Source organism: Musca domestica, unplaced genomic scaffold (assembly GCF_030504385.1).
Source record: "Musca domestica strain aabys unplaced genomic scaffold, Musca_domestica.polishedcontigs.V.1.1 8, whole genome shotgun sequence".
Taxonomy (NCBI): Eukaryota; Metazoa; Arthropoda; class Insecta; order Diptera; family Muscidae; genus Musca; species Musca domestica.
In genome coordinates this window covers 12,823,897-12,834,800 of record NW_026712409.1, presented here as the reverse complement: position 1 = coordinate 12,834,800, position 10,904 = coordinate 12,823,897, and the positions used below count along the sequence as shown (strand labels likewise).

General features: G+C 36.8%; 2 protein-coding genes across 5 annotated transcripts; both read right to left on the bottom strand.

Moving 5' to 3' along the window:
• Positions 1 to 4,589: 4,589 nt before the first annotated feature.
• LOC101889375 (conserved oligomeric Golgi complex subunit 7) lies at positions 4,590 to 7,677 on the bottom strand. Its single transcript, XM_005188348.4, has 2 exons — positions 7,140 to 7,677; positions 4,590 to 6,632 (listed from the first exon to the last, which is right to left on the bottom strand). The coding sequence occupies exons 1-2, from the start codon at positions 7,608 to 7,610 to the stop codon at positions 4,848 to 4,850; spliced, it is 2,256 nt and encodes a 751-aa protein (XP_005188405.1). The 5' UTR covers positions 7,611 to 7,677; the 3' UTR covers positions 4,590 to 4,847.
• Positions 7,678 to 8,559: 882 nt separating this feature from the next.
• LOC101893038 (MORN repeat-containing protein 3-like) lies at positions 8,560 to 10,694 on the bottom strand. Of its 4 annotated transcripts, none has more exons than XM_059130947.1 (5): positions 10,266 to 10,694; positions 9,735 to 10,183; positions 9,488 to 9,672; positions 8,844 to 8,930; positions 8,560 to 8,791 (listed from the first exon to the last, which is right to left on the bottom strand). In XM_059130947.1, exons 2-5 carry the CDS (start codon positions 10,162 to 10,164, stop codon positions 8,639 to 8,641), a joined length of 855 nt encoding a protein of 284 aa, XP_058986930.1. In that variant the 5' UTR covers positions 10,165 to 10,183; positions 10,266 to 10,694; the 3' UTR covers positions 8,560 to 8,638. The 4 variants fall into 4 exon arrangements, with proteins under 4 accessions (XP_058986930.1, XP_005188428.1, XP_058986929.1 ...); XM_005188371.4 differs by having other exon boundaries at positions 10,270 to 10,694; XM_059130946.1 differs by lacking the exon at positions 10,266 to 10,694 and having other exon boundaries at positions 9,735 to 10,244.
• Positions 10,695 to 10,904: the final 210 nt, after the last annotated feature.

Here is a 10,904-nt window from a genome sequence, read left to right as displayed (position 1 = left end):
ACAATTGAAGACCTTCACGTATTCTATGGCCCAATGGAGGTCGTCTATTATTCATGGAGGAGCTGGAGGTATAATGTAACCCATAGAGGTTCTAGAGGTCTTCATTTTTTCTTTGAGCCACAGACGACCTCCAGGTTTCTCCTGCTCTTCCGTAATCCTTACATATCGTCCTAGCCAGTTAAAAGCTATAGAATGCATCAAGGTATTTTATAAGCAAGAATTATAGAGAGAACATAAGATACCCAGTCTCCTCTAGGCCATAATATATTTACGGAAGAAGGCACCCAGTCTTTCTACAAAGGGATAGTCGGAGAGGGTATTTAATGCACTAGAGTGTATTTAATGCACTAAATAATCTCAATACGTTTTTCTAACTGACAGTTAAGTCGCTTCTTCCAACAATTACAACAACAATAAGGTTAATATACCCAAGACATGAGCATTGTTGCCATGGCAAAATGCAAGAGCATAGCCAAGCCGTCAACAAGACTCATCAACAGACTTACAGCTGTTGTAGTTTCTGTTGTTGTTCCGCTTTACTTTTGTTTTGCTAGTTGTACTGGCGGCGGAAGATGCAGTCATTACTTATTACTACACATACTTTCACTATAGCGTCAAGTGGAAAAAGTGGGTAGACAAAAAAGGAGGTAACACTTTTTTCGGAACACTCAAAACACAATTGACATAAAATTGTTTATGCATTGAAAAAAAAAAACACTGGGTATTACTAAAAACCAAGCGAGTTTGAGATGAGACGATGATTCATTGACCTCGCTTCTAAAATTGTGTGACAGACAGGCTGGCTTACGACTGGCTGTCCGAATGCAAACGCAATTTGTTTTTTTTTTTTATTTCTACTTGCCTTTTATCCGGGTTGTTTGGAGGAGATGACGTTTTTGTTTGAAAATTATTTTATGACACAATATATTTTAGCTCTTCTTTCAATATATTTTTTTTATTCCAAAATTTTATTTCATTTTTCTTTTATATCCACATATATTTTGGTTTGGATTTTGCTTGGATTCAAGAACTTTCTGTGGCAACAAACAATATTTATGGTTATTTTGTTTTGTTCACTGAGGGCAGGAGAAGCACAAACAAACAATCAGACTGACTGACGGTCACTAGTAGTTTGTCTTTTTGTCATTGAGACACTGAACAACAACAGAAACCGAAAAAAAGAAACAACAAAGTGTTAAAGAAAAAACGACGCACGCCTTTCCGTTGTTTGCGAAGGAAGAAACACGTATTCACTGGTACTTGGTTTTGCTTTAACTGATTCTGCCTGATTCGTTTCGTCGTGATTCCGTTGTGTTATTTTAGTTATTTTTAAGTGAGTAATTCTATGGTGGCCAATAATAACAATGAGAGAGAGAGCAGAATCGAATCTCACACACTCAGCCATTCACTGAGTATGGCGGCATATAGAGAACCAGTTGGATTTTTTTTGGTAGGAAACCCGCATAATGTTCAAGCAGCGGTGCTCAAAAAAAAAATACCTCCCTTCAGTCAAATTTCTCTTTGCTTATTTAAATCAAGAACAAAACAGTGTTAAGTCATTGTTTATAAAAATATTATTTATCCATTTGCTTTATAAATTAATTTGGCAAACATTCGTGTCTAAAAACAATTTAATAGAACCGTAAAATATAAAGAAAAACAGAATTTTAATTTTCTCTTAAATTATCTCTTTTTTCGGTTCATGTTCTAGAACACGGTTTTGAGCACCGCTGGTTCAAGTCACATACGAGTCTGAGAAGGTTTGTTGCTGTTCACAAATTAGGAGAGTGATGAGAATTAACAATGAAGAGTGGATTTTGCGTTGAAATCTCTTGTTTTCAAAATAGGTAGTTAATGGCACCATGGGATTTGAATAGTTTTGTTTTGAAGAAAAATTGTAAAAATAATTTTATTCAGATCAGCAAAATAATGTGTTGTAATTTATAAAAGTTCTCTACGTAGCAAAAACTGAATGAGCCGAATATCCAATTAGAAGGTAATGTAAACATATTAGAATCAGCGTTACAAGAAGATATGGTTTTCTCCGATGAGAAAACATTCGTTGTCCAGCAGTTTGTAAACAAACGAAATGATCGTGTTTACTTCTAAAATCACCGGATACGAATCCGTTGGACTATTGTGTCTGGAGTATTTTGGAAAGCAAAGTTGGCACTAAAAAATACCAAAGTGTTGATCACCTCAAACAAGCGCTTCGTCGGGAATGGGACAAAATACCAAAGAGCAACATTCGGGCAGCGTGTGACGGTTTCATTGGCAGTTTGAAGGCCATAATTCGTGCCAAAGGTGACCAATTCGAATAAATCTTCCGACATTTTTTGCAATAAAATCAATAAAATTTAAAAAAAATGTAAAAATTATGGCGTTTGACTTTGTTGAAGTTTTTTATCTCACTCTGTATAAAAGTACCTCCCGATATTTCATATTCGTCTAAAAATTGGTATTTGTAGTTATTAATGGGTTCTAGCTCCGGTGGCGGAACATAGTATGTATAGATCCACGTTTTCGTATAGCCCCCATATAACGGTTCCTCCCTATATTCGGTACACAGATTTCTCTATGCGGCCGACGTTGCGCCGCTGCAATCGATGCGGGGTGGACTCCGAAGACGGCATTCATACTGCAATGCTTGATGGCCACTCCGACCTGACTGATAGGCTTCTTGATCTAAAGGCTCTCTCGCTCATAGCATTGCACGTCCCTCTCTAGATCAGTTATGTTATTCCTGACACGTCTGGGTGGGGGATTTTTAGCCACCATGATAGTTTGGATGACCCCCTCTATAACACTCATGCAGGTATTGCAATGAAAGTTAATGGTTATGCTGACGTACACCAGTGACACATGGGGTGGCTCCCTATTGCAGTTTTCAAGGCAACATTCTGGCATGTCTGGATGTTTTCCCACTGCGTAGCACTTATATTCGCAGACCACACTCTGCCTCATATCTGTCAAGAGACAGACCAATCGCAAGTGCTGCCGGTTAGAACCTTGAGGACCTACTATTCATTTCGTTGCACATAACAGTGGCTTGTGCCGAAGACTTGAACATGCTGTCCAATATGACACCTAAGATTATGGGGTAGTTCGTGTGTGGAAATTTTCCTATTCCCCGCATGGAAGAATACGGCAAGCTTCGCAAGATAAGTAATCAACCTTACACATATGACATCAAAACCGGGTCCCGACGCCATGATCTTACATTCATCCGCATAAGAGCGAGGAAAGCCGAAAATGTAGAGTTTAAACAGTTCCGGAGATATCAACCCACTTTGGGAAACTCCCTGTGGACTTTATTAAATACCTTTGAAAGGTCAAGGACTACCAACATTGATCGATGACACTACTTTAACTTCGCCTGGTTTACGGCTGAAAGTTAATTGCACGTTCAGCGATGCAATGTACTCCTGCACGGCGTCGTGGTTCGCGAGCAACTTCTCCTGGAGCTCCATCAACTCTCTACTGCTTCGACGAAGTTTGTCGTGTTGTAGCACCATATCATCCGCGTATTTTCAATGTAACCTCAACGGGACCACAGAAGTCTTCGCATACTATTAAGAAAAAACGTAAGGTCTACAATATTTGACAGATAATTGGTACAGGTCCCCTATTCAAAACAATTTCACATTAATATCGTCCATTTTAACCTGTCCTTAAGTCGTGATTCTTCAATATGACACTGATATGGCGTGCAATGCAGTCGTGGACGGAATTTGTGTTGTTGGTTTGGCACTTCCTGTGATGCTGGGGGGTCTTTGCTACTGGCGACAAAAGCTAAATTGGCCTATATTCTGCACCTAAATAGATAGAATTGTCGATTTCGGAGTGAAGATCAAGCAAAAGCGTACTAAAAGCTACAAAAGCCAGATGATCCCGCTTCAATTGATGCATTATAAGACAACATTTAAGCATTTATTCGGGAGATACTCTTAGAAATGTTGGAAAGAGTGTCCAAAAATTGAACTAGGTGGATGGATCATTTATGGTGGATAATCAAACATTCAATTATATGAACCGTATTATCAATTCAAATAAAAATTTCACGGATTTTTCTGAATTTCAAGTGTTTATTGAACACTTTCTTATAGCTCTTGAAAAATCACCTTTTTTATAACTGCAAAGCCTATCTTTATTTTATAGCATTTGAAGACTTTTTCCCAGATAGGACCGACTGAAATAATTTCCTTCATAAAAGTCTAAAAGTCTTTCATATACCTGGGCATTAGTTCCTCTATTTCTTTTACAGGTCATGGATGAAAGTGGGGGTTTTGAGATCGACCATGGCATAGCCGTACTACTATTTCCCACAGCGCATTCACTATTACTTTGAAGAAGTTTTTCTTTTAATTACAGAAGAATAGATTGACACCTCTTACAGCCAATCGATGTCCCATAAAGGTAAATAAAGAACATTTGCGAATTTCCTTCTTACCTTTTCATGCCATCAACGCAGCTATTTTTTCTGTAGAAAACAATCCACTTGTTGTACATTACTCGGTCACACTTTATGATAAGAATATTTATTGAGAACAAAAATTGATTTGTTGCTATTTCCATGTGTGGCTGGTGTATTTTCAATTCATCTCCATACATGGTTAACGGTGAGCGATGCGGTTAGAGACCAGCCACTTGTTTTTTCATAGATTTTTATTTATAGTCAGACTATGCAAATTATGTGGTGTTGTAAACATAAAAACAATATTCTTGGGAATGCCTACGCAGATATTCTATTTAATAGTAACGTAATAATAAAGACAGACGCATATAACCCGATCGCAGCAGACAGTAATAAATTATAGAGACTGCAGAAAACTGTTAGCCACGCGACACTACTGTGTTGAAATAATATTGCGCATTTGTCTTATGGCTGTTACCAAACGCGGTTCACAGCCTGCACTCAGAGACAAGTAATTTTCCGGTGAGGCCTTAAGCAGTGTCAAGATTTGCGTCAATGACGTTGTCAGAGATAAACCCAATTCCTCAACAACACTCGATAGATATTCAATATCAACAGCCAATTGTTTGGAGGAGGCATTCGATAGGGACTTGATTTGTAAGATTTGTGATTGATAGAGGACACAGCATTGAGCCACAACCAGTGAGAGTAGAATGTCGGCAGATGGTATGGCTTGGGCATATTTTATGTGGCACATCTCCAGAGCTTGTTTAAGTAGAGTTGAGGGCGAAAGCAGTAAGGGTTCTAAATGCTGTGGCAAAGTCAAAAGATATTGTCCAATTTGTGTAATACTTTCTTGGGGAGCAAAACTAAAGGCAGGCATATCTTGCATATGACCCTGCTGCAATTGGGCTGGTGGTTGTATTTCAGCCAAATGGGATTCCAACGGTTGCAGAAGTATATTCAAAGTAATATCATGGGTTTCACTAAAGAACGTTTTCAGTGATTCATAAATATTGGCAAAGATGCCAGTAGTGGCATTATCCTCCAAACGTTTTTGCTGCAAGTCTTCAATACTTTTTAAAAGCCTATGTCTTTCTCCGGAATCAAATGTTTGATAGATATTTAGATTCTTCCTTTGATTTTCTTCCAGTTTAATCTTCAACTGTGTAAGACGCTCCTGCAGGGTCTTTTCAAACTTCTGTAATTTCTGGTGATAATCCGCCAGACATTCCAGCAATGCCAAGGTGTACTGCAACATAGACCAATTACTATCCGAATTTGTTTGATTGGAGTTAGAGCCAATGTTTAAGGTTAATTGGCGCTGAGTTTTGGAAAACTGTTCCAGCAGACGTTTGAATATTCCACCCAGCAGATTGATGAGTTTGCACAGCGCCAAATCGTTGGTAATGTTCGAGCAACGCTGCAGGGCCTCATGGAGCCAATCGAACAATTTACTTGTGCTGTCCTTCAAATGCCGCACTGCATCACTGGCATGCGACTGAGAAACTAATACCCTATCCACCTGTGTGGAGAGATGGGTCTCCTCTAGACGTGGATACTGTTGTATGAATTTGTGGAAATATTCATAGATGGCATGGGCCAATTGTTGTTTCAAATCATCACTTAACTGAATGGAAGACTGTTCCAAGTAGGCGTTCAATTGCAATACAAAGCTGTGATTGGCTTGGGCGAATTGTTGTAAAAGATCCAAACGTTCATTACAGGTTTTTAATAACTGCAAAATATGATTATCCCGGGAGGGTTGTAGAGCAGGCAACAGTTCGGCCAACATGCGCAAGGGTTGTTGCATGGCATCTTCATCTCCACCAAATACCTGGCTACACCATTTGACTTGTTTTTGACAATTTTCCAAAAGCTGATCATAGAAAAGATTTAGGAAATGCTGCTGTTGGCCCGCCGTCTCTGTGGCCTGTATTTCCAGGGTTTGTTTCCATTGTTGTTGCAGTGCCGTCTTTTGTACCGTCGAATAGTATTGCAGCAATTGTGGCTTCCTCTGGATGGCAGCAAATATGTTGACATAACGCTGTGACTGTTCAACGTTGCCTTCTGCAAAGCATTGCACCAGACTGGGTGATGCTAAGGCTTCCAAACGATTTTTGAAGTCTTCAACTTGAGATTTGCGTTCTTCATGGCCTGGCAGCTGCTCTTGGGCTGCCAAACTCTTTTGCAATGCTGAGATTTTGTCGCAAACACTCTGTAAAGACGGAGAAAAAGGACGTGAGTAATAAAGTTTGGATTGAAAACAAAAAATGTATCGAAAATAAAGGTATGTACGGCCAAATGAAGAGGCCAAGATGATAGATTAAGCATCTCCTGAAGTCATGTCCTTCAGACCATTTCAAGACTACCACCAAATATATATTCTAAACAGCTCAGCCAGACTTTATTCCCAAACCAAATGCAAAAACATAAGTAACTCCTTTTGCTTTTCTATTCTTTGCTTCGAATCTTCTGTAATGTTAATATTCTATATATCATCCTTTCTTTTACTTTATATCTTCTTTCACAGAAGTATTTGCTTTCAGTTGTCCTATAGAAAGAATAATATTGTCTCCCATTTGCGATCCGTATTATGTGGATATGTTTTCTTGAACCCAATCTGGCAACTAACTTAAATAAAAAATTTGTCAGGGACTAACAAATCCATATTAATCCCGGATCTAATAATTGGTTATATTGCTCACATAAAAATAAATCTCACCTTCAAATCATTCTTCTCAAAACTGTCCTCCAGCTGTGACAGCAAATTACCCCAGCCGTCCGATTCCTGCAATGATTCCTTTGCCGTCTGCAGTTTAATTTGTTTGGAATTTAATTTTTCCAATGTGGCCATACATTCGCCGGTCTCTTCTTGTACGGCTGCCACCTCCTGGCGCATTTCCAACATACGTCCCTGCAGACTACGGACATCAGCATGCAGTGACTTGACATCTTTAACTATTTTAGGTAAGTTGGCCACCAGTTGTTGGCTACTCTCTTCGACAGCATAGTTTACTTGTTGTACATACAGCTGGAGTTTGGAAACATAGCTATTGATAAATTCTATGGCCACTTTATCATCGGCATCTAAATTTCTGTTGTTGGATTTATTATCTTCACTGTACTTTTTGAAGTTCTCATTTATCCAATCGACAGCATCGAATTTATCCTCGGAGAGGGCAGATATATCCATTTTCTTGGGGAGGTGTTGGGGACACTTATCTTTTTTTTTCTTAAAAAGGTCCTATTCCAAAGAAAAGTGTTTGTTTTGATTCTGGATTCTAACGTCAGCAATGGGTGGTTCAAATTGATTATTCTGTAAAGAGAATTTGGGAACTAGTTCAATCTTGCTTTCATAATGAACAAGTAGACACATGGAAGTAATGTACTAGTTCCCTTGAAAATTATAGGAAAATTCTATTATTTGTTGATTCTAGCTATTTTATTAAAAAAAATTGTTTATTTTAAGAAAAAATAAACAGATTCCCGTATACAATCCCTTAGAGTAATAATAATTATCAGTTGGGAAACCAGATATTTGTAGTAAATACCGGTCCAGCCGTTATATTTTAAAGAGTGATGTCAACCCTTAATTCAAACAAGAAAATGTATTTAATTTCTTAACGTTTTTAACCAAAGACATGTAAATTTTGTTATTTTTGTTAATTTGTTTTAATGTTTAATTTTAATTAAGATTTTTTAGATTAAGAATATTATAAATAATTTTAAAGTAGTCTTGTATAGAAGTTTTTGGAACCATTCATGTCCCTATGGACTAGTTAACTTAATTAAAATTAATTAAAAATCATTAGTCATTTATTGGAATTTTGTTGTAAATTTTTCTGGAAACTTAAATAATATATCTATTTTTTATTTTTAAAAAAAAGATATTTAAAATAAAAAACAATTTCATATTCTTGAATAGAGTAAAATCAGCTTCCTAGTTCTTCTGGGGACTCTGGTTAGAATTTGGGAATTAAAAAATTAAACACAGTTCTTAGTTTATTAATCTGGATCACAACCATTTGATATTTTTTTTATATTTAAAACACTTCCATAACCTTTAATAGTGTAATATTAACTTCCTAATCATTCTGATGACTCTGTTTGGGCTTTGGAAACTAAAAAATGAAACACATTCCTGAATTTATTAATCCTTTATTTATGAATTTTGCAAGACCTGTTAAAAAATACACACAAAGAAAGATATGCCATCAAAAATCATAATTCACGAAGTCGTATTAGTTCTTCTTGCAATTTGCAGGAGCATGGAACATACAAATCATCTAATATGAATTTCGATTTTGATATGGCTTTTGGTTCTAATTTAATAAGAGTTCGAAATTTTTCCACAAATTTTAAACAATTCAATTCCTAGAGTAAAGATAAGAGGCAATCGTTTTGTTATCTGTAAAACTAAACTTACCTCCGCAGATTTGGGGTTATTTTTGATCTTGTCGTTATATTCCTCGAAGAGTTTTTGAATAAATTCCTTTGGGCATGCCAGACGTAACTGAAAAAAATATAAAAATTCACATTTAGAAGATTTAATGGTCATCTTTTCGTAATTAAAAAGAAGATTTTATTAAAAGGCACTCAAGTCTTTTAGAAGAATATTGAAAGCTGGGTTCATTTTGGAGAAAGTCCAAAAAAAGTCGAATAAGTGATGTTATAGAGTACTTCAAAACCTTTATAGAAAAAGCTGTAGTTTATGCTTCTAAAAGTTTTCAAGCCCTTTTCGTAATTTTCGGACCTTCCAATAGAAGGTCTCATCGTCTTTTTAATAAAAAAATTGCAGGTGTATTTTTATAAAAAATTGTTAAGGTGTTTTTATAAAACCTTAAAAGTATAAACCTTAAAGTTTACTTATAGCTCTCCTTTAGAAGAATAAGGTTATTTTGCAGAAGATTTTGAGGATATCTTTAAAGAAGACGTCTCCTCAACCTTTCCTTTTCATTGAAGACATTTTTAAGATCTCCCTATGTTATGGGAAAGTCTGGGAAAGGAAGACATAAATCCATTTTGTGAAAATGCTTTAAGGTCACCTCCTTCTTGCCAACTTTCACTTACCGATGGTATGGGATATTGTGTTGGATTCTGAGCTTGTTGACGGAACTCATCCTGCACCATAGATGTTTTGCATACATCATCCTGCCATATGCCCTTTTGTATTTGACCCCTGTGCATGTGATAAAAAGTACCTTCACCATTCTTAAATCCCCTGGCAAAATATCCTTCATAACGGTTGCCATTGGCTAAAACAAAAGAAATTTTCAAATTATAATTTCAAATTTCCAAAAAGTAACTCCAAACTTACCATACAGCATCACTCCCAAACCATGGGCCACATCCATTTGCCATTCCCCCAAGTAAATATCACCCGTTCCATACCATTGAATTCCCAAGCCATGACGACGATTCGCCCTCCACCATCCATAATAAATGCTACCATCGTCATAAAATTGTTTGCCCTCGCCACATTTCTTATCCATCTGCCATTGGCCGGCATAGATCCTTTCCATAGTGCCATCATTCAAACGGCGACGCATCATACCCCAACCATGCCGCTTTCCTTCATGCCATTGGCCATCGTAGATTAATTGTTGCTTGGTTTCTTTCACACCGAAACGATGATGTTGAGATTTCAACCAATAGCCACGATAATTACCACCACCAGGATAATAAAATGTGCTACGCCAGCCAGTGCTATGGGCCTGTGTACGATTTTTAAAACATTCTCTGTCCATGACCTATGTCTTCTATTGTCTATTTTCAATGAAATGAAAAATCCAATTCAAATCAAAACTATTTCTGTGACAAATAGCTAAATTTATATTGAAACACCCACCCACCTAAACAACCGTCTTTCAATTCATAACTTTTCCCCTTCTAATATGGTGGAGGAATTGGAACGTATGGTATATCAATAACTTCGTTATATCGTGTTTGCCTTCAGTAGTTTCATTATATCAAATCAATCGGCAAATTATCATCAACGGTTGAATTTATTTTTGTTTGTTAGTTTTATTGCGGCAAATCGGGGTGTTCTCATTCTCAGGCGTGTTTAGGTTAATAAAATATGGCAGTTACAAATTGAAAAGAGTCACGAAATCTGTTTAGTTCCATGGCATAATTATGTGGTTTCTAATTTTCTTCTACGGACAAATTTCCAAAAGAAAAACAATTTGCAAGTTCATGGTGTCACCTACATTGTGTCGTCATTAAAGGATTCTTCGGGGTAGGTATTGGTCTCCCATTAAACAGTCTTTATATTCTTAGTTATTGTTATTTCTGTTAGAAGATTATTATTAGATTTTAATTGGAAGAGTTTTATTCTTCAATTTTTGGTCTGCTTTTGGAACACCTAATATTCTTCCATTTGAAGACGCAATAGTCTTCTAAAAGAAGGATGGGAAATAAGCTATTAAAAGGAGGTTATAAGGGAATCCTTTAGGAACTTCAATTGGAAGAACTAAAAGAATTTATA